The sequence below is a fragment of the Pteronotus mesoamericanus genome, unplaced genomic scaffold (assembly GCF_021234165.1).
Source record: "Pteronotus mesoamericanus isolate MK-2021 breed Mesoamerican mustached bat unplaced genomic scaffold, CSHL_Meso_final contig_121, whole genome shotgun sequence".
Lineage (NCBI taxonomy): Eukaryota > Metazoa > Chordata > Mammalia > Chiroptera > Mormoopidae > Pteronotus > Pteronotus mesoamericanus.
The window spans coordinates 5614039-5640046 of record NW_026555046.1 but is presented as its reverse complement, the minus strand read 5'-3'; the positions used below and the strand labels follow the sequence as shown (position 1 = coordinate 5640046).

At 40.6% G+C, this 26008-nt stretch overlaps 1 protein-coding gene across 3 annotated transcripts; it reads left to right on the top strand.

Annotated features, from left to right (window-relative positions):
• The first annotated feature begins 264 nt into the window (after positions 1-264).
• On the top strand, positions 265-23352 carry MRPS5 (mitochondrial ribosomal protein S5). 3 transcript variants are annotated; one of them, XM_054586513.1, is made up of 12 exons: positions 265-349; positions 2336-2416; positions 6104-6241; positions 10368-10493; positions 11875-12108; positions 13794-13828; positions 15246-15336; positions 17548-17594; positions 18039-18096; positions 18389-18451; positions 20783-20919; positions 22974-23352. In XM_054586513.1, exons 1-12 carry the CDS (start codon positions 289-291, stop codon positions 23196-23198), a joined length of 1296 nt encoding a protein of 431 aa, XP_054442488.1. In that variant the 5' UTR covers positions 265-288; the 3' UTR covers positions 23199-23352. The 3 variants fall into 3 exon arrangements, with proteins under 3 accessions (XP_054442488.1, XP_054442496.1, XP_054442506.1); XM_054586521.1 differs by lacking the exon at positions 22974-23352 and adding an exon at positions 22148-22307; XM_054586531.1 differs by lacking the exon at positions 265-349 and adding an exon at positions 497-683.
• The last annotated feature ends 2656 nt before the right edge of the window (positions 23353-26008 follow it).

The window sequence follows — 26008 nt, the reverse complement described above, 5'->3', positions numbered from 1 at the left end:
ATCCCACCCCAACCCGCGAGAGAACTCGGAACCCTCTGCGGCGACTTGCCTAAACAGCGCTGCCCGGTCCTCACGCGAGGACCCTAGCAGGCTGTCCGCAGCTGCGCCGGACTTGTTCCGCCCTGGAGCAGCAAGTCGGCACCGTTTCCCATCCCGGGCTGCGCAGCGGCGCGGTCGTGTAGCCTCGGGAATTCCGCCGCGGGGAGCAGAGGTTCGCGGTGCGGCGCGCTGCAGTCCGCGCAGGCACTGGGGAGGGCTGCCTGGACGAGGTGCTGTCGGGGCTCCAACATGGCGGCGGCGGCGGTTCGCGCGGCGGGCTGCCTCCCAGCGTTGTGTGGCGCGCCAGTGGGTGAGAGCCGGCACGCGGGACAGGGGCTGCGAGTGGGGCGGGGGCCTCTTCCAAGTGGAGAAAAGCGGGAAGCCCCGCGCGGACCCTGGGCCCCTCACGCCAGGCTTCGTCCTGCCGTGAGCCGCTGTGACCTTGGGCGCGCCGAAGCCTTCCCTGGGTCTCAGGGTCAGTCTGTAAAGTGAGGGAGGACTGGACAGGGTCCACGGTCCCTTCCAGGTCACCAGGCCGCTCGTGCGTGCTTGGCAGAGAGGGGCTGGGAACCGCAAGCAAGCGTCGCCCTACCGTCGGGCGCGCCTCACGAGTTCCTTCGGCGCTATCGACCCCGGGGATTGAGGTTGGTGGCGGCCAGCAAAACTTAAGGGAGAAGGGTCGTACTGCAGCTTGAGTAGGATGGGGTTAGTGTCAGTCGTGTTAGATCCCGGGCTGGTCAGGGGCATTATTAAAAAGAGGAATGTTTTGAGTGTCAGTAGTTTGGCTGTCGTCCTCCCACCCCCACGCCTGTTGGCAGCTATCATTTAGCGGTGCTGAGGGTTCTTACTTTCTCCACGTCCTTCTTACTTTCTCCACGTCCTTGCCAACATTTGTTGTCGGTCCTCTTGAGTATAGTCGTCTTAGCGAATGTGAAGTGGTATCACTCTGATTTTGATTTGCATTTCTTTGATGGCTAATAAGCATCGTTTCTTATTGCTTATTGGCCATTTGTATATGGTCTTTAGAGAAATGTCTGTTTACGTAAATCTTTGCCCTTTTTAAAATGGGGCTGTCTTTTTATTAGTGAATTTTAAGAGTCTTTTATATTTTCTAGATGCAAGTTCCTTGTCAGATATGTGATTTGCAAAAAAATGTGTCCCATTATGTGTGTTTTTTTTATATTTTCTTGATAGGGCCGTTTGAAGTATAAAAGTTTTAAATTTTGACAGAATCTGATTTGTCTTTTGTTACTGTTTATGCTATTTGTGTCATACCAAAGAAACCATTCCGAAATCCAAGGTCATAATGATTTGCCCTTACGTTTTCTTCTGAGTTTTACAGTTTTGCCCTTAGCTTTAGGTCTTTGATTCATTTGGAATTAATTTTTATGTATGATGTGAAGTAGGGCTCTGACTTCATTCTTTTGCATGTGGATACTCACTTGTCTCAGCACCATTTGTGGAAAAGATGATTCTCTCCCCATCAATTTGCCTTGGCACACTTTTCAAAACTCAGTTGCCGGCTAGTGCTGTTGGAGGCTGTTGTGAAGCGCTGAACTCTGAAATGGTGCACAGCACAGTTACAGCCGGGCGCCCTGGAGGGGAGAGGGTCGCAGAAGCCGGTGGGGAGCACGGTGGGAACCAGGGAGGCGCCACCAAGAGGTGCTGTTTGAGACAGCAGAGAACTTGTTGGAGACACAAAAGGATGCAAGAGCAGAGTGTGTTCAAGACTGACTGTGAGTCTGGTGTGTCCAGAGGGTGGGAGGAGGGAGTGGGGCTGATGTGGAAGGTCTGGGCCAAGTGGCAGCCCTGTAGGCTGTGCTGAGGAGTTTAGGCTTTGTCCTGCTGACAGTCGGTGATGTACTGGGGCTGTAAAGTGACCAGACCTGTTACTTTAGAAAGGCCAGCCTGACAGCAGATAATGAGTTACAGGGGGACCGACCAGGAGCAGCAAGAGCTGGTAGGAGGTTGTTGTTAATTACCAGGTGGCGGAGGGATGAGGAAGTCTGAACGAGGAAGGGGCAGTGAGATCATAAGAAGGTTCAGCTGACAGTTGGATCAGTTTTTGAGGCGAGTTTATAGGGCTTGGTAACTGGTTGGATGTGAGAATGAAGGAGATGTGATGCCACTTGAGCAGGTGGTCATGGATCCCAGAAATTAGTCATTTACTTGTCTTGGTATTCTTAATCTAAAGATATTAATATTAACATTAACATGGGTTTTACTGTTTTTCAAATTCCTTTTCATGTAAAAATGTATCTTAATTTTTTTTTTGTTTGTTTGTTTTAATTTACAGGTCATTTACGGTCCAGGCAGCTTTACATAAACACCTTTCCAGCAGCTTCTACTTTGGTGTTAAAGACCGTTCTCAATAATGGTGAGGTTCATTTATCCAAATACTTTCTCTTATAGGAGTTAATGTAAGAGTACTTTTATGTAGTTTTTGGAAATGTAAATGAACAAAACACATTCTTTATCATTGGAATGTGTAGGGTCTAAAGAATATTATTACAGTTGTTACAGTACAAGGCTTTAAAAATAGCTATAATTTGCTTCCTTTGTCTCTGTAACTTGTTTCCTGAGCCCATATCCTCTACCTGCTTACTTCCTAAATAACCCTACCTCTGTTACTTTCTAAATAAACTTTGTCTCATAGTTTGGAGGGGAAAAAAAGTAGCTACAATGTATTGAATGGTTACTGTGTGTCAGGTTTATAACATGTAATCTTGAGTAATTCTCACACCAGTGTTTATGAGGAAGTTGTTATTGCCATTTTACAGAAGATGAAGTAACACCGAGAGGCTGAGTGAGTTGGACAAGGTCAGGACTGGGTCCTGAGTTGTTGGGATACAGTGATGCCTCTTCCTCTCAGTTTTTGTAGAGGCCTCTGCTCCTACACCGACATAGTGCAGGGCTTTCTCTCCAGAAAGGGTGGAAGCTGAGCCTTGCCGAGCCCATCTTGTGCCTGTGGTCAGTTTAATCCTGCCTTTTTCACATGGACTGTGAATTGAAATCTCATTACGCCCTTAAGTTTCTGGAACTCTGTGTGCTGGACTTTCCTTTTAGTGTCCCTTTCATTGGTAAGCCCATCTGTCGAGATGCACGTATACCTTGCTCGGGAGGTCCAGCAGAGGAATCTGATGGACCTGGGCTCCTCCCTTTATTTATTTGTTGGTAGTGTGATTCATTCATTCATAAACTACTTGTTTTGCCCTTTACTATGAGCCAGGCAGTGTCCCCAGCCTGAACTGACGTGAGGAAGGTCAGAGAGGAGCACCCTCGGCTGAGGGGATAACCTGCAGAAGGCCCTGAGTGCAGGAGAGTGCTGATGGGCAGAAGGACGGCCCAACTCTCTGATCCAGCACTTTCTTCCTTTTCAAACAAGGGCAAATGTCACCCCTCAGTTTCCACGTCTGTAAAATAGGGACAATAGTCCCTGCTTTGAAGATTGTTGTAACGTTTCTTAAAATACCATATTTCTACAGAATACTAAAAGGTTTATATCTCAAAGCCAGTTCCCTTTCCTACTCCTTCTCATCTTCCGTCATGTCAGATACTTTCAGTTCTTTCAGCTTTCTTCTGGTTATATTTTTGGGTAGATTGTGCATGTTGTTTTTGTCTCTATTAACATTGTGATGCTAATTTTTTAGTCATTAAATTTGTTGGGGGGATGTTGGTTAATATGATCATACAGGTTTCCAGTATACATATTTACGGTACATGATCTGTACATTGCGCTGGGTGCCCCCCACCCAGTGTTATGCTAATTGAAGTGCTCTTATACCTCCATCCCTGCTTTTTCCCAAAATAGTTGTATGCACAATTTTGATGGAATCTATGGATGGTGTTTTCATTATTAAGGTTATGTGTATATTATTATCACAGCTGAGCTAGTTAGTATTCTGTCATTACATTTTTCTCTTTAACATTTTCTTTTTCCTACGGTTAATAACTGCCTTGATTTAAAAAGTCACTCTGTTTAGTTTGTACCTATTGTGATGTTTGCAACAGATTTGTTAGCAGCATAGCCATAACTTTTTAAAAATCTCTTTAAATGTCACTGGTTAACCAGCTTCATTTAATAGAAGAAACCTAGTTTAAAGGAAGAAATTCTTCATGGTGAAAGCTATTAGACGATGAAGTGCGACTTTTAAGGATACACTCTGTGTCTTTGAAGAGGTCTCCCCAAGGGGGCTTCCTGGGCTTGGCCTTCTATGGACTTATGGTGGTTGTTTTCCTGAGATGGGGACATCATGCTTTGAAATTAAAAAGAAGTCAAAGAATCAGAACAAAAGTGATCAGTGATCATCAGTGGATACTTATCTGTAACTGAGCTTGAGAATGTGACTTAGCAGGAGCTCCTGCTGTCTTTTGTTTTAAAAATCACAACACAATCTAAGTACACTTAGTTGTAGCCATTGTGTATGAAGAGGTTAATTCTAAACTCTAAAATTGGATTCTTTCTACTTTTGACAATTGGGCCTTTTTAGGGTAAATTGGTTTACCCTAAATTACATTATTACATTAATTATTACATTATTAATACATTATTAGTTGTGAATAGTATTTCTGTGTTTTGAAAAAAGATTAAAGTACTAAATCTGATGGTAGTGATTTTTACACTTGAAGTATATCAGATTGCAGTACTAAAGACTGCAAGATAAAATCCATGTTCAGTCGATACTTGGCTGTAGATTGAGGAGATTACAAGAAAAACAAAAAATGTGTCCAACAGAATGAGATTTAGAATGATTATTGAAACCCTAAATTTATTTAAAATGAAAAGCCATTATTTTCTATTTACTTTTTTTTTTTGAGTAATTCACTAAGTGAACTACCTCACAATGTAATTTGTGCCAGCTTCCACCTTTATGCCATCGAGTAATTCATTTGGGATTGAAAGTGGTGTTTAAGTCTCATCTACTAACTTGTCTAATGACTTCTGGCAAATCTTTTACCTTGTAGACCTAAGTTTCTTGTGAAATGAAGGGGTTGGATGAAATGATTTTTAGTTACTAAAGGAGATTATTCCTTTATTTTTTCAATGTCTGTTCACAGTGGAAATATTTTGACAGTTTATTGCAGTCATAGTATAAATTTTCCTCATATGCTCAACCAGATTCTTTTCCATTGCCACTAAAATAATTCTGATGTTTGACCCTCTGTGGGATGAAGCAGTCGTTCCTGTGTTCTTCTCTATAACTTTTCAGACTGGAGGGTAGCTACTGTCACTCTTTGCCTTCCTGTTTAAGCCCAGTACCCTTAAATAACCTTTTTTTCTCTACTTGTCTTATAGTCACTAGGTTTTCCACTGAAATGCAAAAGCTCAAGCATGTACACTTCTTCCAATCAGTATTTCCATTTCCTTGAGTCCACTGATAACTTTCACTACTGCCATCTTCCTCACAGAACACCACCATCCATGACATTGATAAAATACTTGCCTCTAAGACATGGCTGTCTAAAAACACTTTTTAAAGTGATATATACATATTTTTAAAAATTCCCCCCCAAAAAGCCAACGTCTCATCTCCAACCTCAAATGTATCTGTTTTCTTCCCCAAAGGCAACCACTGTTACCTTCTTATATATGCTTCAGGAGTTGGTCTGTAAAATATATTCACACCCCACTCCTTATTTTTTAAACAAGAGGGGCAGGATGCTCTACACATTGTTCTGCACCTTGCTGATCTAACCAGGTCTTCGCTTTCCACCTGGGATTTTCCATTGTCAGGCTGTGCACAGCAGAGGGCGCCATTTGCTGGGAGTAAATAGTGCCATGCAAGGGGTCCTATCCTGCAGTGTAGCAACCCTGCTGTGTGGGCAGGTCTGCCTCCTTCTAAGGACAGCCCTGGCCATTGTGTGGATGAACTGTAACTTCTCTAACTAGAATGGCCATTTTGGCTATCAGGTCAAAGTTTAGTTTTAGTTTTAAAAGCAGCATTGTCCTCAAAATAAGACATTTTAGTGACTTACTTTTATTAGGAGTGATTATTTGGTGCTGGCAGTGCTTCTTCACATCCATGGAGCATCTAACTCAAAGTTTTATTCCATCTACCTACAGGCCCTTTGTCATCTCCAGGAACCAGAGACAATTGTCATTTCAGCAGCTTGACCCGTGCGCTACAGACACAATGCTGGATTTCTTCTCCCAGAAACTTGATGGGCCAACAGCATAGATCCTATAGTTTCTTCACTAAATGTACGTAGTCTTCACTAAATGGCTACAAGCTTCCCATTTCATGAAACAGGAAAATAAAAGGTGCTTTTATATCCTATTATTTCTGATTGTTGTTCTTCCTTAAATGAATTAACACTTTACTGTTAAGTACGTAATGTACAATTGAAATAATGTTTCTTCATGTACCTTGTAGAATGATCTCACATGCCACCGGTCGGAGTATTTGTATTATACTTTGGGGACTACTGGCTTACTTTAATGGCCTTATTTGGGGTATCTGAGGCCGATTTAGATTCACACCAAGAATATACGCAAGAGTCTGTTTTCAGTTGTGCAGTAGTTGAGATAGGACATCTAATCAGGAAAAGTTCGTTTTAAAAGTAGACATTTTGTTAACTCTGCTACTTATGGTAGAATCTGAAAGAATCCAATCTGAACTGAAATAAGTGGAGATTGAAGTTACAACTCAGCATTAGGCAAAATTTTAAAAACTAGAATTATAAAGCCAATTTACTTAAAACTATTTGGTAAATACAGAAAATTAAAAAAAAGCACCTGTAACCCTACTGCCCTGAAATCCAGGGTTTGCCATCTTTTTATGCAGCAATATACTATACATTTTTCCACATTAGTTCATAGACTCCTCCAGTGCAGTGTTATGATGGTTGAGTATTTCTCTGTGTGGGTCTAGTTCACTGTAATGTGGAGGTCTCATATAACTAGGTCATTTGTATAGCAATGCAGGAAGGAGGACTAGATAGTAGAGACATGACAAGTAGCATAGGCTTCAGGGTATCTGTGGATTTGGGTGCAAAGAGAAAAGAGAGGTGTATGGAGTTGGAATCTCTTGGTGCCCCTAGCCCCAAGTGTTTCTAAGAGCTGACTTTGTTTCAGAGGTTATATCAGACTCGGAGGCCTTGGAAATTTTTTAAAATAGTCTTTGTCCTTCCCTAAACGGCCCTTTCTCTTACGTCCTCTTGTTTTAGAGGTCCCTCTTGCCCTCTTAGACCCCGTCCCTGCACTATTGTCCCACCAGCCTCTGCTTCTGTATTAACCTACATTCTTTCTGAGTTATGGGACTTTGTATCCTTATGAGTTTATTGCTTCCAAATCATATCGAGATTAGCTTCAAGGGGATGGACTCAGCAGGGGGCTAGTTTTTGCTGTTTCAGTAGGCAATACTCTGGTTTTCCAAATCTCCTCCAAGATACAAAAAACCTTTTTTTCAAAATTCACTGAGATTTCCTAAGAATATTTAATATTTTATTATATGGCGGTTATTTTATATTATGGCAGTTAACAGGAGTAGATATATTAACCTACTTCTGCTCTTTCCAAAAAATGCCAGAAAGCATTGAAATAATAGTAAATTTACTCCAAATGGAATTTTAGGTTAATTAGAATCTTAAACCAGTATGTCCTGATATTAAAATAATAAAATCTCTGTCAAAACAACCTAACTCACCTTACAGCCATCAAAAAATTATGTTCATGCCCTCGCCAGGTGGCTCAGTTTGTTGGAGCATCATCTCAAACACAAAAGGTTGCAGGTTCTATTCCTGGTAGGGCACAAAGCTACGTACCTAGGTTGCAGGTTTGATCCCCAGTTGGAGTGTGTTCAGGAGGCAACCAATTGATGTTTCTTTCTTTCTTTTTCTCTCTCTGTCTCTCCCACCCCCCTTTTCTCTAAAAAAAAAAACAAAAAACAAATCAATAGACGTATCCTCACAGGAGGATTTAAAAATTTTTTTAATTATGTTCATGAATAATATTAATATGAGATAAGACAATGTAATATGTAAAAAAACAGGATACAAAATGGTACATACGTTATTTCAGTTTTGTCTAAAACAAAAATGCATACACTTTTTTTATGTACACATGCATGAATAAAGAAAACGAATATACATTCTAATCTAACAGTGATGGGACTATTATTTTTTTTATATTCATACTGTCTGTTTTCAAGATTTAAAAAATAGCTTTCTGTTACAATCTTAAAGCCATTTTAAGTAGCATGATGCTATTCAAAAGTTGACATATGACTTGTTTTTTTGCAATATAGTTAGAAATTTTATTTTTCCCTTACATAAAAAAATGAACTAAACTTCAGTTTTCTACATGTTTGTCTAAATATCAAGTTCTTATTAAAATAGAATAACATTCTGATTTGCTTGTTCTGATTCTAAGTGATGAAAAGTTCTGTAATCAATTGACCTCTTAACATGACTCCATTAGAAATGCTCTCATTGTGAACTTTCAGGTTCATATGGCATTTGCAGATACCATAATTTTTAAGCAGTCAGGAAATAAAATCAAATTTTTAGAGTGTAGTCGGAAGTTGGTAATTATTTTTTAAAGGTTTTATTTATTTTTAGAGAAGGGAAGGGAGGAAGAAAGAGGGAAACATCAATGTGTGAGAGAATCATCGATAGGTTGTCTCTCGCATGCCCCCAATCAGCAACCTTTCCCACAACCCAGGCATGTGCCCTCTCTGGCCTATAATCAAACTGGTGACCATTCATTTCGTAGCCACACCAGGCAGGGCTGAGGTTGGTAATTTTATTTTGAATCTGTGGTTCTTTTAAGTGAATTAATGTTATCCTAAAGTTTGAGCTCAACCTAAACCTTTGCTCTGATCACAGATACACAAAGTGGCATGTGGCATGGAGTCTCACTTTTTTGACCTTCAGTTATGAAGATCAGCTGTAATAATATGTGTGTATTTTGAAAAACAGTATACTGTGTAGGTAAAAGCATTTAACATGCTATAAACCCAAAACATTTTTCCCTTTCCATGTTGTCTACCCTGAGGGTCAAGGTAAGGCCTTTCATGAAGCAAGCAGGGAGAACTTTTAAACCCGATGGACCCATAAGAGAAGGAGAATGAAGATGCTCACGTGTCTTCTGGAATATGTTTAGTACTTCAGGTATACAGCTATATGCAGCTTAGATTTCTTTACTAGTAATACATTTATATGGCTCTGGATTATTCAGTAAATAAATTGATAATGGAACAGTCTTGTGTCTGTACAATCAATTGGTGATACTGGGAAAGGCTGGAAGTCCTTAGGAAGAGAAAATATAAATCTAATAATTGGTGTAGCTCCACCAATAAAATTCAGAAGTATAGAATCTGAACATTCCACGAGCACAAAGGGGAAAATACTGATTCAAAGGTATGGTAGGAAAAGATGTTGGCATCCTAGAAATTCACAGGTGGAAATAAGTCAGCAGTGTCAGGGTCTATACGTAAGTAAAAGACAAGCATGATTTTTTTTTATCCTCACCTGAGGATATGTTTATTGATTTTGGAGCGGGGAAAGAGAGAGAAACATTGATGTGAGAGAAATATTGATCAGTTGCCTCCTGTACATGCCCTGGCCAGTTATCAAACCCAAAACTTTGGTATGTACCTTGACCAGGAATCGAACTGGCAACATTTTAGTGTATGAGACAACATTCCAACCAACTGAGCCACCCAGTGAGGGCAAGGCAAGCATGATCCAAGAAAGACACACTCGCATGCAAGAATTAACTACCATGCTCCCACTTACTCATTCGTTCCTGTGGATTGATTAGACTTTAATCGGAGTTGAAGGTGAATTTGGGCATTTGATTTTGAAGGATATACGGTGATATTTAGGGCATTCACAGAAGAATAGAGCAAAAAAACCCAAATTATTAACATTTATGGGTTCAGATTGACACATTGATTCTTATTTGGGCTAAAAAACCTGCATTTAATAAGGATAGTTACTGATTATCTCAATGGTTATAATGGAGGCAAGAGGGCAGGGAAGAGACCTATAACATACTTGATTAAATGTCTGGGAAACAAACTGCTGGTGAGTGGGATTTGTGTGTGTGTGTGTGTGTGTGTGTGTATGTAGTTTGTGAGTGGGATTTAAATGCTGGCTGCCTTTTGTGGAGGAAGGCTGTATTTGAAAGTGGCAGAATTGTCTCCTCTTGGGCTTTCCAAATGTAACCGTGTGATGATGTGTAAAGAATGATTTAATGTTGCTTTCATTGCTGTAATGGTGCACATGAAGCTGGCATCTTCTGGCTTTTTTTATTCAATGGGAGACCGTGGATCATTGCTGAAAAATTTTAAGACATAAATAAATAAAGACCTATTTCATCACAGTGACAGCAGATGAGCTATGGAAAGGTGCTTTAGCAGAGACTGGTGCTGGAGCAAGAAAAGGAAGAGGCAAGAGGACTAAGAAAAAGAGAAGAAAGGATTTGAACAGGGGTCAGATCATCGGTGAAGGTAAGCTCACTTAAAAAAGAGCTGATGTACTCCCCCCCCCCCCATTTTATAGATATTTTTACAGTCTAGGAGCATTAAAGCATTTCTCTTTAAGGACATTAGAATCTGCTGCTTACTTACTGCTCCAGGATTCTGGGGGAGAAAAATTTCATAGAAAGGGATTCATTCATTCATTCATTCATTCGTTCATTCAACAAGCCTTCAGTGCCCGTGTGGCATTTGCTTTGATGGTTCCTGTCCTCAGCTAATGATTCAGATAAGAGATGGAATAAATGGAGAGTTGGCAAACTGTCTCTGTGAAGGGCTAGTAAATAGTTTCAGCTTTGTGAACCACATGGTCTCTGTTAGAACCATTCAGCTCTGCTGTTGGGGCACAGAAACAGTCATTGACAATACATCACTTGTTCCAATAAAACTTTTAAGTGGTGGGCTGGATTCAGCCCATGGCCCTTAGTTTGCCAACCCCAGGAACACATGATTGTTTATTCTTGTGTTTTTTGAAGAATAAAAATAGTATGATGTACTTGAATTGGCATTTTGTACTGTGGTTGCCAACAAATTATTGTTGATAGTAATAGCCTTTTGGTTGTGAAAAAAACACTTTCACTGTTCTTCTAGTTACTCATGTCCACTTGGGTGTTTTTTCCTGACTTAGCTTGTATTTTATTTTATTTTTAACGTTTAAAAAATTACAACCATCGTACATGTATACTTCTCAGTAAAAAAATCAGACTGTAGGAGAAACCTAAGTCCTCCTAGTGCCCTCTCGATACTCCCTTTCCAGTTGCCACCCCCAAGGAAACCACTGATCACATTTTGGTGTTTCCTTGTGACATTTTTTAATGCTTTTATATACCTAAAAATCCTAAAAGAAATACATACCTTTTTCTTTTTAAAAATAGTTAAATTATGTGTTACATACTGTTTTATAATTTACATTTTTCACTCAGAGGTTTTGGAAATTGTTTCACATCACAACCTATGGAACTACCTCATTACTTCAGTTTAGTGCATAAGATGTCATAGGTTGGATATGCGATGGTTCATTGAACCCCTCCATTTGTGCTGGACACGTAGCACATTGTTTCCATTTTTTGCCTTTGCAAATATCACTTCAGTGGACATCCTTGTCCAGGCACACATCGGCCTCCTACCTGTGTGGGAGTATTTCTTCAGGCAATACCATGAAATGGGATTAGTAGCTATTAAGGTCGATACATTGAAAATTTTTATAGATGTGCCAGGAGTGGCTTGCCAAGTGATTATGTCAGCTTAAGCACCTACAAGCAGTGTCATCTGTACACCCATTGCCTGGCATTTTAAGACTCAAGAAATGAATGCTTTAAAACAATTTTATTTATGTATGTTTTTAAATCTTCAGGGCATAGTGGCTTCCTATGGCCTGGTCTGAATGTCCCTCTTCTGAGGGATGGAGCTGTGCAGACCATTAGCCAAAGAAGCAAAGAAGAGCAGGAGAAGGTAAAAGCTGACATGGTCCAGCAGAGAGAAGAATGGGACCGGAAGAGGAAGATGAAGGTTAAGCGGGAACGAGGCTGGAGTGGAAACTCGTGGGGAGGTGTCAGTCTTGGACCCCCCGACCCTGGTCCCAATGGAGGTAGCAGAGTCTTGGTTTTGCTTACCTTTGTGACAGAGTATTTATAGTTCTAGAATTCCTTAATACAATTTTATTTACTTAACCTGTTTAGATTTTATTTCCCAAAAAGGGATTTGAACATCATTGAAATAATTTTATATTATTACCCTGCTGTGTTTTATGGAACATTAGAGGCCTGTAACCAAGAAGTATTTCACGAACAGGATGCAGTGCCCTGGGTTCTGACATTGTTCTTGTGTGGCTTCTCAGAACCGTAGTGTGGTGGTGTGCGTTATGGAGCTACACAAGCATTTTCCAAAACTTAACAGGTCATGGGGTGCCTGTGGAGCAGCATGGCATGAGAGCTGTTTCCGTAACAGAGGATAAACCAGATAGTTGTCATTAAACCTCATAAAAGCACACATGGAAAATTGGTAACTCTTATCAGGCCTAATTAGAAAAAAAAGTCCTCATCGCACCTACCTGTGTATGTAGAGAAGTAAGAGGCATCTTGAAAATTCATTCTTGAGGTGGAGATGAAGAAATAGATATGAATGTGGCTGCTTCCTTAAGTTTGGCTTAAGGAGAAGAGCAGAGGTTGAAATGGAGAGACTGTGGTGAATATGCTTAGAACTGCATAAAATGCTTCAGTGGGGAGGAGAAAGATATGGGAGGAAGAGGGGGAAAAATAGTCAACTAAGTCCCTAATGAGGGCCCAGTTTTGGAGTAGAGATAAGTGGGTTAACTCGTGACAGATTCGGGTGAGCCTTCGTTGTTGGTAGTGGAAATGTGTGTGGGACAGGGTGTGTGAAGGATGCCTGTCTGGTCGCTTCAGCTAGACTGTGAGGAGGAGGGGCCATCTGCTGAAGGGAGGATGGGGCACTGATGAGCGTGGCCACCAGAATATTTTGATGAAAAGTTGGGCATTTGGGACTGGCTTCCAGTGGAGTGGGAACTGAACTGTTCAGAAGAAAGAAGACCGACCATGAGTTGATACGTCTTGAAACTGGCTAATGAGTACCCAAGCTGTCATTCTGCTATTCTGCTTTTTATATGATTGGAATTTTCTATAGTAGAAAGTTACGAACACGATATTTGAGGCTGTGTGGTGAGTGGAGCGAGGCCTAAATAAAGGTACACAAAGGCTGACAGGTGGCAGGGAGCTCTTGATTGAGCTAGAGACCGTGAATGTGTAGGGGCCCATGTGTGTACTGTGCTTTGACTTCTCTCCAGCAGCACCCAGCAGGCCAGGTGGGGCCAGGCAGCTGCATTGATTCAGGCCTTGACAGTATGGTGGAGAGGAAAGGGTGAGGCAGTTGAGGATATTCACAAGATCCAGTGGAAATGATGGACTGTGGGGTGCTGGCTGAGTGGGAGAGGCTGCAAAGACCAGAGAGGGTGAGAGGGAAGGGAAAATAGTGATCCAGAGTCTGGAGGTGCTGGGGAGCTCCAAGAGCCATCGCCTGGGGAGTCATTGAGTAAGGAAGCTGGAGGGGTAGGAGGATGCAGTCAGGGAGGTGGTGGCCCAGTTTATGAATTTAACGGTTGGAGCAGCCTGGTGATGGTGGAGGACCAGGGCATGGCCTGGGAAATGGCACTAAAAGAGCCGAGTTCTTTCTCACATAACATCGATGATCGTGTCTGTGTTGAAAATGCTTTTGTACACTGATTATGTGTCTGTATGCCTGTTTCTTTTCTTCCTGCAGAAACATATGAGGATTTTGATACCAGGATACTTGAGGTAGGCATGCTGAATTCAGTACCAAATTAGGCCTTTGGAGAAGTTGGGAGAGTTGGGACAGGTGGAGTGGAGAAAGGGCAAGAGGACTGTGAGGAAAAGCCTTGATGCATGATGTTTCCTAAGATACAGAGCTGATTTGGGTAAGAAAATAATGAAATTTGAGTTTCAATCACCTGGTGCTGATTCTCCTGACTGTTACCCTTTTGAGGGGCTACCAGTTGAGGCCTCGTGACAAGGCAACTTTGGTGATGTTTATAGCAGAATTTGGTGATTACATTTCGATTTCCCTCCTTCCTAAAGCCAAAGTTGCATTAGCAATCTGTCCTTGAATTATGAACCAGTGGTATCTGGCATCAGTTCAGGGAACAGAGACTGTAGGAGCCGTAGGGCAGGGGTGGAGATCGTGGAGCTGCTGTGAATGTGCAGCTCTTGATGGAAATCGCCCGGCAGCCCTTGGAGACTGAAGCTGGTATCAGGTAAATTTCAGTCACTCCCCAGGGCAGCCCCTGCAGCAGCCATCTTCCCCGAGAGCTGGTGCTGCAGGCTCGGTCCGTGTAAACTGCTGTTTACTGGAGAAATCATTTGTTGAGCTTGTGATTGAATTTATATATTGTTTCTCCAATACCAATTGTGTTATAGAAGTTAAAATATGTTTACAAGTATTTTATGTCTTTGGGTCCTAGTGTATACATTTTGAAAGTTAATTTATTTAAAGAATTCTTGTATGTTTGGGTGATTTGTATAAGATGATCCACAGGAATGGACTCCAGCTCCCTTTTCCTTTAACTTCATTTTATGGGAAAGGGGCTGCTATGTAAACAATTTAGGTGACACTTTCATGGTTCCTGGCCTTTTATATACCAAAGGGGGAAAAAATGCAGCTTTTCCTATTGTTCATAATAAGCAGGTATTTCCATATTTTTTTATTTTCAGGTGAGCCTAATCCTTAGTGTAGAGATCCAGTTTTATGCTAATTCTTTCTATATACTGCATTTTATTATTTCTAAATACACATTTTTTCATATTTCAACATCCCTGATACTGGGATGTGTCTTAGAGCCACCAGTTATAAACTCTGTTGAAGTTTAATCAGCACTTTCTCCTTTGTACACATTTGTTAAAATGGGATACACTGAGTTACCTTTAAATACCTTTAAGTCACCTCAGTGAAACTGCTACAAACCTCAGAAATAGGAAGAGCGGGCCTTGTTTCCAGTTTACTCCTGAAGGAACAGCCTAGGGAGAGGCTTCCTGTGGAGGAAGTGCACGTTTGTGCTTGTGGTCAGGGATGACGTGTCTCTGTTCGCCACAGGGGTGCATGTGAGTGTGTGTGCATGCCCGTGTAAGGAGGTCATTCCAGTTCCCTACTTCAGAATTTTCTTAAGGTGTAATGTTTATGAAACATTTTGCCTCTTAGGTAAGAAATGTTTTCAATATGACAGCAAAAGAGGGAAGAAAGAAATCAGTCCGTGTCCTGGTCGCCGTGGGGAATGGCAGAGGAGCTGCAGGTGAATGGGATGTGGTGACGCTGGTGGCGCTGGTGCTGGTGGTGGGGATAGGTGTGGCCTGCACTTGGCTTTGAGTCCTTGGGTTCATGCTGCTGGCTAGACTTTTTCTACTGATGAATGAATTAGGGTTCAAGCTCACAAACCTTGTGGTCAGCCTATAAAATCCCTTGGAAAAGGAAGAACAGATTTTCCCACATCTGCCTTTTTCTTTGAGAACCAGTGGATGTTTTAAAAGGCTTAAGACACTGTCATGTTATGTATAATAGGGAAAAGTGAGGAAAGAAACCACTACTTGTTCAATAGCAGGGACACAGTTACAAAAAAAGAATATAGCCATACATTGTAATGTTCTTGTAACTACTAAAGAGTAATGGAAACTTACAAAAAATACTAAGTAAAAAAACACAACTTCATATAAGACCATATGGAATTCCAATTTTTTTAATGGGTGTTTATATGCAAAGAGAAGACTGTAAGGATATACTCCAAAAAAGTTAATAACATTTACTCTAATTCATAGGTTTGCCACTCATTTAAATTTCCTTCATTATACTTTTCTGTAAGTTTTCATAGTGAACATCTATTTTTGAAGTGTGTACCTGGTTGTGTAAGGGAAAGAAGCTGCCTATTAAACCACATTGACACTTTAAAATAAGTCCTACATATGGATAGTATGTTGCCAAAGGAAATCAGTCTTAACAGTTATTTTTGTATCTTTCCAGAAACAGTTTATTCATACATCTTCTTATAAAAATTTACATAACGGGATCATAGTAAATCCATAATTTTGTACCTTTTCTCACTTAGCAATACCCAAAGATCTTGCTGTATTAGCATAAATAGATCCCCCCTCATTCCTTGTACTGATTGCATAGTGTTCCACTGTATAGGAAAATTTAATTTTTGTTACTTTTTTCCTATTGAGGAATATTTGTTGTTTCCAATTTTGTAGTTCTTTTTTTAAAAATGCAGCTTATTGCATATGTAATTTGTTGTACTTTGGCAAGAATGTCAATAGAGGAAATTTCTTACACTGAAATTGCTGCCTCAAAGTTATATGCACTTAGAATGTTGATAAATATTGCCAGAACCCTCCCAGAAGTTTGCATCAATTTATGTTCATCTCTATCCTCACACCCTTGCCAGCCCTGGATATAGTCAGATTTTACTGATTGTCAGTGTCATAGTGAAACTTGTCTCTTTACTTTCATTTGCCCTTTTTTTACCTTCAGAGTTTGGAGTCCATTTTACATGTTTGTTGGCCATTGTTGAGATCAGTCAGTTCATTTGCTTTGCCCGTTTTTCATTGCTCTTTGTAAGTTAAAGGCATCGGCCCTTTGCTATCATATATTTTGATTTAGTTTCTTTTATTTTTCCCATACGTAAGTTTTAAATCCACAGAAGTTTTTTAAACCTTTATGTAGCGAGTTTATCAGTCTTTTTTTACTTCTATTTTTGTGTTTGGTTTCCTGGTTTTACACTTACAAAGCCTTCATTTGAAGGTTGTAAACACATTCACTCATATTTTTCTCTAAGACTATATGGTTTAATTTGTTGTGTTTAAATTAGGACTTGGACTCCATTTGTCCAAAGTACTCAGATGCCTTTATCTCTCATGGAGCAATATTGTCTTATGTTGCTTTCCTGTGAATGACTGTCAAATACATTCTTCAGGATAAATAATGGTGACAGCAGACAGTGGGGGCATTTCTGGTAACTTGTGATAAACCTCACTTCGTGGGTTTTTAAGCACTCACACACTCAAGAATCATTGATTTTATCTCCTAGTTCATTGAATTCTGCATTGCATTTGAAAGTTCCAGTGAAATCATAGTATTACTCTATATCAATGTATGTTTTCCCAACATTTCTGGTTATTTTTAAAAAATTCAAAACCACGTGCCTTATTAATTTAGGGCATGGTTAGTTTTTATTTTTTATCGAGCATATGTGGTTTTATGTAGAGATTTATAAAAGGTAATGTTATAGATTTCATAGATAATCAAATGTACTATTTCCAAAATGCCCCAAAGCATAAGCAGATCTCTTTAGTTTCATGCTTTGTCCTTCGTTTTGGGTAGCAGGTTTTCTGTCGGCAGAAGAAGAATGAAGTGCCATGAAATATTGTGGGAGCTGAAACTTGAAATGCGATGAGAGACATTATGTACCAGATGTATGCCCCTTTTCATATTTTGGCTTTTTCTTTTAAAGGTTTTGCCGTTGGGAAAGCCACTGAACGGTTGGACGCTTTCAGAAAAGTACGTAACATTTTTTCTTTGTTCACAGTAAGAGATCAATAGGCTCTGTGCTAGATACTGTGGGAACTACACACAAAAATAAAATAAGAACCATTCCCTGAGGCTTCCTGTCTCTCACAAATAGCAATTTCTGAAATACATGTGTTCTTTTGCATCATTTTCATCAGACTTGTGATTGTCATCAAAATTGTAAGACAACTGGGAAAGTTTCTCGCACTAACAATGTTCAAGGACGCTGAGGAATTGTTAATTTTTTGAGGTGTAATAGTGATATTATCGTTAAGATTTCTTTTATTAAATCCTTAGCTTTTAGGAGTATATACTGAAATTGTTATGTATATTTGAAATTTTCCATAAAATATTCTGTGAAAGGTATTTTTTGAAATCTCTGAGAAAATGTAAATTCCAACAGTACATTTAAGAAAAACATTGTTCTTCTTTCAGGCAAAGAACAGAGCAGTTCACTATTTGCACTATATAGAACGATATGAAGACCATACAAGTAAGTGTTAATCTTTTTTTTTAAAATTTGCAGAGTTGTCCTTGCTTATGTGTAGCAGTATCGGTAGCTTTGTTTTCCTCTGCTTGTTGTTACGTTCTTAAAATAAACATATAAAATGTAGACATAAACTTTCTCTCCTGAGAAGGTGGTGATGAGTGAAATCAGACTTTGTCACCCATCCTTGGCCACTGGGTGTTGGCCGCTTAGGATCTTATTAGTTGCTCTGTGGTATTTACGGGGGCATTAAAGCTATACACCTAATCTTGTTCATCTTTGTGTTTTTACTGTCCAGTATTCCATGATATCTCCTTGACATTTAAAAGAACACATATCAAGATGAAGAAGCAACCCAGAGGTAACTAAAAAACTCTTAAAATTTTTTGAAGATAAAGCAGAGCCGTTAGAGTGGTTCTATTATGTCCTTTATTTTGCTCCCTTTTACTTGAGCTCATTTTTGAAAATGCCAAACAGAAAGGCCTAAGTTAGGTTTTAAGAAGGCTGAATGATTTTTATACCTAAATGATTTTTGAAAGACTGCCCCTATTTTAATTTAATTGTAGGAGTTAACCGTTTTTTTCTTCTCTGTCTCCTTACGCTGTATTTTTCAGGTTTCTATCAAATATATAGTTTAACCTATTACCTGTTCATTGGGGTTAAAAATATTCTGATTTTGAAGCTAAAAAGACATGATATTATAGAAGGCTTTTCCTAAAGTATGTTCCTGTGCGTCACTATTACTGTGAGAAGATATTAATAGGAGTTACTTCAAAAAGAGCCCCAAGTAGGAAAACTGGATTAAGGAAAATCAAAAAGATGTTTGTGTATCTTTGTGAATGTTGCAGTCTTTAATGCACTGCTGTACAATGTGTGTCTCCCAGAGGGGGGTCAAGAATGCAGCGTTCCCAAGCGTACTTAACAGTTGGGTACTTCTGCCTTGGCTTCAGGACAGGATTGAATTCCTCATACAGCACTACAAAGCATTTCCCATATAACGCACACACACTCACATGCGCAAAGTTAGCTTTCATTTAACAAATGCTTTTTTTTACATAGTCCTTACCTAGAAGTCTTCACAATCAAAGTACATACAGTAAGCCCTTACATAACATTGTTGATAAGTTCTGCAAAGCACTGGCTGCCGTTGGTGCAGTGTCCCATGCGGTCCAGGTGCTGGGCAGCGTACATGCCTTCCCTTGAGTGCTCCCCATCATACCTGGGTCATCCAGTGAGCAGTGGCAGGGCAGCGCAGGGTCTGCCACTGAGGCCCTCCAAACAGCTGCCTTGCACCCTTTTGCATGTGCGCCTCTCCAGGACTGTGTGCATCTATACAGACCAGTATCTGTATGCAGTGTTCACACATGGACATATGTTCTGTGTGTGCATAACCACACAGGACAACAAACCACCCCATTGTTAACCTGTCTTTAGCCACTCCCTAAAGCCCTCAGTTCTCGAATGATCTGGTGCAGCTGTAGAGTCCACAAGTTTCTCTTTCAAATGGAAAGGACAGTTTTAGGTAAGAATGTGTTACATACGTGTATCCAAATATAGTTTTTACATACATATATTGAATCACCAAGAAAAATGCTATGCCTTTGAGTGGGGAGGTTGCTGAGTTTCATGTCTGTCTAATCAGAGTGTTAGCATGTAAACTTGAGGCTCTTTCCTCTCATTCACTCTCACCTGCATTTGCCAGTGTCTGATCTAGGCTCCGGGGACAGAGCAGTAATCAAACCTTATCTGGCTCTCATGGAGCCCACATTCTACTGAGGGGACCATTGGATAGACAGGGTCTGCTGAGGGCCTGAAACAGCAGTCAGGATGCTGGTTTGCAGGGGGGGTGGCAGGGGGGATCTGGCCTTGGGGACAGAAGGGTGACACCTCCAATTTTGTGGTTAAAGCCTCTCTGAGGGGGAGGTATTTGAATGAGACCTTGTAAGTGAGAAATAGCTGTAAGGGGAGAACAGGCAGGGAAATACCAAGTGCAGAGTCCCCAAGGTGGAGCCAGAAGGACAGAGTCTCTCCATGAGGTCTGCAAGATGTCAGGTCATAGAGGGCTTTGTGGGGTGGAGTTCTTTATTTTTATTTAATTTTACTTTATTTTAATTCAGAGAACAATGGGAAGTGAGGCCTTTACAGGGGAAATGATGTGTTCGGTTTGTGCTTTTAAAGCTCTTCCTGGAGGAGGTATTAGTAGACATGAGTAGGGCATGTGGCTGGAGGGAAGGCCAGCAAGGAAGTGAAAAGGACGGGACAGGAGAACATCAGGGGAGAGTGTTAGCAAAGCCAAAAGAGTCTCCAGGAGGAGAAAGTGGGCATCTCTGCCCAATGCAGCCAAGCAGTCATGGGCGACAGCAGATGTGTCCCTGAATCCTTAGTTCTTAGCAGGGTGCTGAGGACTTTTAGGCAGTTCAGTTAATCTCATAACAACCTTGTTCTTTCTTTTTTTTCTTTTTTTCTCTTTTTTTTTTACCCATGTGCTCAGGAAATCTATTATAATTTCTTTAATCCAAATAACATCTCATTTAAATAAGATAGGGGTCTTCTGGGAAATTAAGTTAGTTGTCAAGGGTCACCCAGCTGGGAAGTGATGAAGCCAGACTGTGACCCAGAGTCCCCTAAACCCAGAGTCTAGAGCCCTGTCAAAGCCAGCAGGGTGACTCACCCTGATTTTTCCCTTTTCTAGGTTATGGACTCCACTGTCATCGGGCCATCATCACCATTTGCCGTCTCATTGGCATCAAAGACATGTATGCCAAGGTCTCGGGGTCCCTCAACATGCTCAACCTCACCAGGGGACTCTTCCATGGGCTCTCTCGCCAGGTAACCCTCCCTGGGGCTGCCCGAGGACACGGGGGTTCTTTGCTGTCTAATCAGATAGTTAATCCAGCTGAAGAGTTAATTCATGAAGATTAGCCTTTAAAAAATACTTCATGGATGTTTTGAACTTGAAAAATTAAGTATTTTTAAGAGCCAGTAATTACAATCTGTATTTTAGTGTGGGAAGAATACATGCTTGTTCTAAATCTCCAACAATACACAAATTAAAATAAAAAGAAAGAAATACATTTCCTAATTTAGTTCTTCTTGTTTGGCCTGAGGCGAAGCCCCTCAGCCCCACTCTATTCACGAGAGCTGTCATCAGTAGAAGCAGTTTTCATGGTACCTGCATAGGTCGTTCAGACAAATACCTGAGATAGGAACCATGAGCACTGATATGCCAGGTTTTTTCTCCACACAAATGGGAGCCCTGGGCTGCTGCCCCCCTGCCCCCTCGGCCCTGGTGGGCTCGCAGTCACTCTGCTCCCAGTGCAGAGGAAGGGCTGACTGTCCCTTGAAAGGAGGGGTAGATCTTCGCAGAGCTGGAGGAGCAGAAAAGACAACCAGGTTCAAGAGCCTCCTTTTTCTGTCCTATGTTATTGAGGATTTTGACACTTCCTGACATTTAGAGAGTTTAATGCCTGCTTCTGAATTAAGTGACCTATGGAATAATTGTAGCCCTCTCTGTTTAAAATAGGAAAATTAATGAAAAGAAAAAGCTTTGTGTAAAAAGATCTTTTTTGAACAGCTGCATGTGTGTTTGTGTGTGTTGGTGCTATCCAGAACATCCTTCAAATGTACATATTTCTAAATTTAAATTTATTGTTAGAGGTTTGTTTGATATAACTAAGATTGGTTTTAGATAGGTCATGTTTATAATCAAGTGTACTTGTTAACTTATGTGATATTTTTGTTTTATGTTAGTACTTTGAATCTTCTAATGTAACTACTGTGTATCACACAAACCATCTCAAATGCCATCAGCTATAAAAAAGTTGAATTATTTAATGTGGTGTTCAAGAGGAAAAAATGCCCCCAATTTGAGTAACATGCTATTGATTATAAGACACTGATTTAAATTATTTTGTTTTTATGAAACAGCTCACCTCTTTTCTAATTTCAAACGTGTATAGAGTTAGAATACTGCAAGGTGGACAGAGTCTGGAAACATGACATTGAACATATCAGGTATTTTAATAAGCCATCTACTAAATGTATTTTTTTATTCCAGACATTGATGGCTACTTTCTGTCATGAGTCCCCTGGCACTCTCATCCACTGTCAACAGGGAGCAGCAGCTTGTGGTCAGTTTTGTTTCTCACTACCACCCTGACCCAGCTCCAGTTATTTTGAACCAAATCTCAGACGACATTGTATTTCATCCATAAATACGTATCTCTGAGAGATAAGGATTTGAAAGTACCCCACGATACTATTTATTTTCTTACCTAAAGAATTACCAGGAATTTATTATTGTCATGCATCTCGTCAGTGTTCATAGAAATGTCCATTTGTTAGATTAAACAAATTTTTTTATACGATTTGTTTGACTCAGATTGCAGATAGGTCAGTACATTGTAAGTTTTTGCTATGTCTTTTAAGTCACTTCTAATGTGTAGGGTCCGCTCTTTTTTCTTGCATTTGTTTTGTTGAAGAAACCAGGTTGTTCGTCCTGTGGTTTCCCGGTCTGGTGCTGGTTACATGTCTATGGACCCGTCATGTCTTCTCTTTGTGTCCTGTGAATTGGGAGCTAGGCTGGGGCTTGATGAGATTCAGGTTGATTTTGGGCACAACATGGTACATGATTGAGAGGTCTTGGAAAGCCAAGCTCCAAGGTCCTTCCTCTACCCCAGTTGGGGGTGGAGAGGCAGGGCTGAGATGATTCCATCTATAGCAGGTGGCAAATACCCCAGAAACAACCGAAAGAGTATTTAAGTCCCTTAAGTGGTACAGTGCTGTCACTGCCGACTTCCCTCTGGGTGAAGGCAGATCCTGCTTTTTGAATTACAGTTGTGCCTCAGAGACCTAACTGCTGTTCTCCATTCGGTCTTGCCCAGGAAACCCACCAGCAGCTGGCTGACAAGAAGAGTCTCCATGTTGTGGAGTTCCGGGAGGAATGCGGCCCTCTGCCCATTGTGGTCGCCTCGCCCCAGGGGGCCTTGAGAAAAGATCCGGAGCCAGAAGATGAGGTTCTGGACATCAAACTGGACTGGGAGGAGGTGAGAGCAGCCCAGGGAATGAAGCGCTCTGTGTGGTCGCATTTAAAGAGAGCTGCCACCTGAGCTTCCCCCGGCCTCACCAGCCACAGTGTAAGTCAGGTCAGCTGGAGGAGACTCACTCTTAACCCTGAATGAAAAACAAGGGTTTTTTTGTTGTTTTTAAGGAAGGACCAACCCTAACTTCTTTATTTGCCAATAATAAATAATTACAGTTTTATTTTTTTATTTTTCTAGCTATCTTTTTTTAAAATTGTCGTTCAATTACAGATGTCCCTGTTTTTTCCCCCATTATTCTTACCTCCCTACCCCTCACCCCCCATTATCTTTGTCTGTGGGTCCTTTATGCATGTTCCTTGACTTGACCCTTCCCCTTCTTTTCCCCAATACCCACTTTCCCCCTCCCCTCTGGTCACTGTCAGTTTGTTCTTTATTTCCATGCCTCTTGTTCTGTTTTGTTCTCTTGTTTGTTTTGTTGATTAGGTTCCACTTACAGGTGAGATTATAGGGCATTTGTCTTTCACCGCCTGGCTTACTTCACTTAAAATACTCTACAGTTCCATCTATTTTGTCACAAAGCGTAGGAATTCCTTCTTTCTTTCTGCTGTGTAGTATTCCATTGTGTAAATGTACCACAGTTTTTTGATTCACTCATTTACCAGTGGGCACTTAGGCTGTTTCCAGCACTTGGCTATTGTAAATAATGCTGCTATAAACACAGGGGTGCATACGTTTCAGGGTTCTTGGGCTATAATCCCAGCAGCAGAAATGCCCAATCAAAAGGGAGTTCCATTATTCGTTTTCTGAGGAAATTCCATACTGTTTTCCACAGTGGCTGCACCAGTCTGCATTCCCACTAACAGTGTACTAGGGTTCCCTTTTCTCCACAACCTTGCCAGTACTTGTTTGTTGATTGGTTTATGATGGCCATTCTGACCGGTGTGAAGTGGTATCTCATTGTGGTTTTAATTTGTGTCTCTCTGATGGCTAGTGATGCTGAGCATCCTTTCATATGTCTGTGGGCCCTCTGAATGTCCTCCTTGGAGAAATGTCTGTTCAGCTCCTTTGCCCATTTTTTAATGGGATTCCTTGTCTTCCTGGTGTGAAGTTGTGTGAGTTCTTGATGTATTTTGGAGATCAAACCCTGTCCGAGGTACCATTGACAAATATATTTTCCCATACAGTTGTTTCCCTTTTCATTTTGCTAATGTTTTCTTTAGCTGTGCAGAAGCTTTTTAATTTGATGTAGTCCTATTTGTTTATTCTTTCCTTTATACCCCTCGCTCTATGGGACATATTGGTGAAAATATTGCTGCGTAGAATATCTGAAATTTTCCTTCCTATGTTCTCTGCTAGGACTTTTATGGTGTCATGTCTTATATTTGAGTCTTTTATCCATCTTGAGTTTATTTTGATGTATGGTGTAAGTTGGTGGTCAAGTTTCTTTTTTTTTTTTTTTTTTGCATGAAGCTGTCCAGATCTCCCTAATAAATAATTATAGTTTTAACTTAATGAGTATGTGGTATATACCAATCACTGTGATAGGAACTTTACATAATATCTTAGTATAAGAGTAGTTTAAATATTTATGAAAACTATTAAAAATAAATGAATTAAGGAGATAGGGCTTACCATCTAATCTAATCAAAAATAATGTGCAGTCAAGTTGTAGTTACTTGACTGCAGTCACACAACTGGAAAGTAGAGGAAAATGGGCAAACCTTGTTTGTTTGTTTGTTTGTAGATTTTATTTATTTATTTTTAGAGAGAGGGGAAAGAAGGAAGAAAGAAAATTGAAACATCAATTGGTTGCCTCTCATATGTACCCTGACGGGACCATACCCACAACTCAGGCATGTGCCTTGACTGGGAATTGAACCAGCGACCTTTTGTTCTGTGGGACAGTGCTCCAACCAACTGAGCTATGCCAGTCAGGGCTATACCTTGCTCTTTTTGACTCTAGAAATTTTATTTTTATTAAGCCTCTTTGTACAGATATTTTAGTATTTGCTCTAGACATTACATTATGCATATATCATTTATCACCAGTCTACTGATGTTGCCTTTTTACCAGTCAAATGATGTGTAGAAACCTTACCTCCCTTTAAATTCCTATTTCTAATTGTTTTTAAAAATCCTTTACCTACATTGAGGACCACATTAGACAAATGTTATAATTCCTGCTTCAAGCATCAGAATGATAAGGAAAACTCACGAACAAAAGCCTATTGTTTACCCAGTTTTGCTCTTTCAATTGCTCTTTCTTCCTTCCTAATATTCCAAGCATCTTTTTACCATTTTGGTTAGGAAAAACCCAGTTTTGTCTTGTTTCTCCTTTACTCTCACTGCTACCACACTCACAACCAGATGACACCAGGTATGGGGGAGGGGTTTCCCCCACCAAGCAATTCTTCAGCACCAGCATGGTGTCTTACAGTTAACTCAGTTCTGAACTGCCTGGATATAGCATCAGATCCCACAGGTTATAGGCTCAGTCCCACAAGTCTGCTGTCCCCCCATTTCAAATACCAGACCCACGCTGGGTTGTCAGCTGTGCTTCTGACCGGTTGTAAATCAGAAATTCCCACAGATATCCTCACTGAGTTCCATTAATTTGTTAGAGCAGGTCACAGAACTCAGGAAAACAGTTACCACTTTATTATAAAAGGATGTGATGAGATATAGATGAATGTCCAGATGGAAGAGATGCCTAGGGGGAGCCATGTGAGGAGGGCTGTGGACCTTCCATGCCCTCTCTGGGCATCACTTTCCCAGCACCTCCCTGTGTTCACCAACCCTGATGGAAGTTATCCAGACCCCGTACTTTTGGAATTTTATGGAGGCTCCATCACAGGCATGATCGACTGATCAATCAA

What these genes read in the sequence shown, in the direction of transcription:
- MRPS5 (XM_054586513.1), top strand. Translation starts at nt 289, where the DNA reads ATGGCGGCGGCGGCGGTTCGCGCGGCGGGCTGCCTCCCAGCGTTGTGT. An exon ending in AAAGACCGTTCTCAATAATG is followed by an intron (nt 2,417 to 6,103) that starts GTGAGGTTCATT and finishes ATCTACCTACAG; the next exon opens with GCCCTTTGTCATCTCCAGGA. An exon ending in GATGAAGAAGCAACCCAGAG is followed by an intron (nt 18,452 to 20,782) that starts GTAACTAAAAAA and finishes TCCCTTTTCTAG; the next exon opens with GTTATGGACTCCACTGTCAT.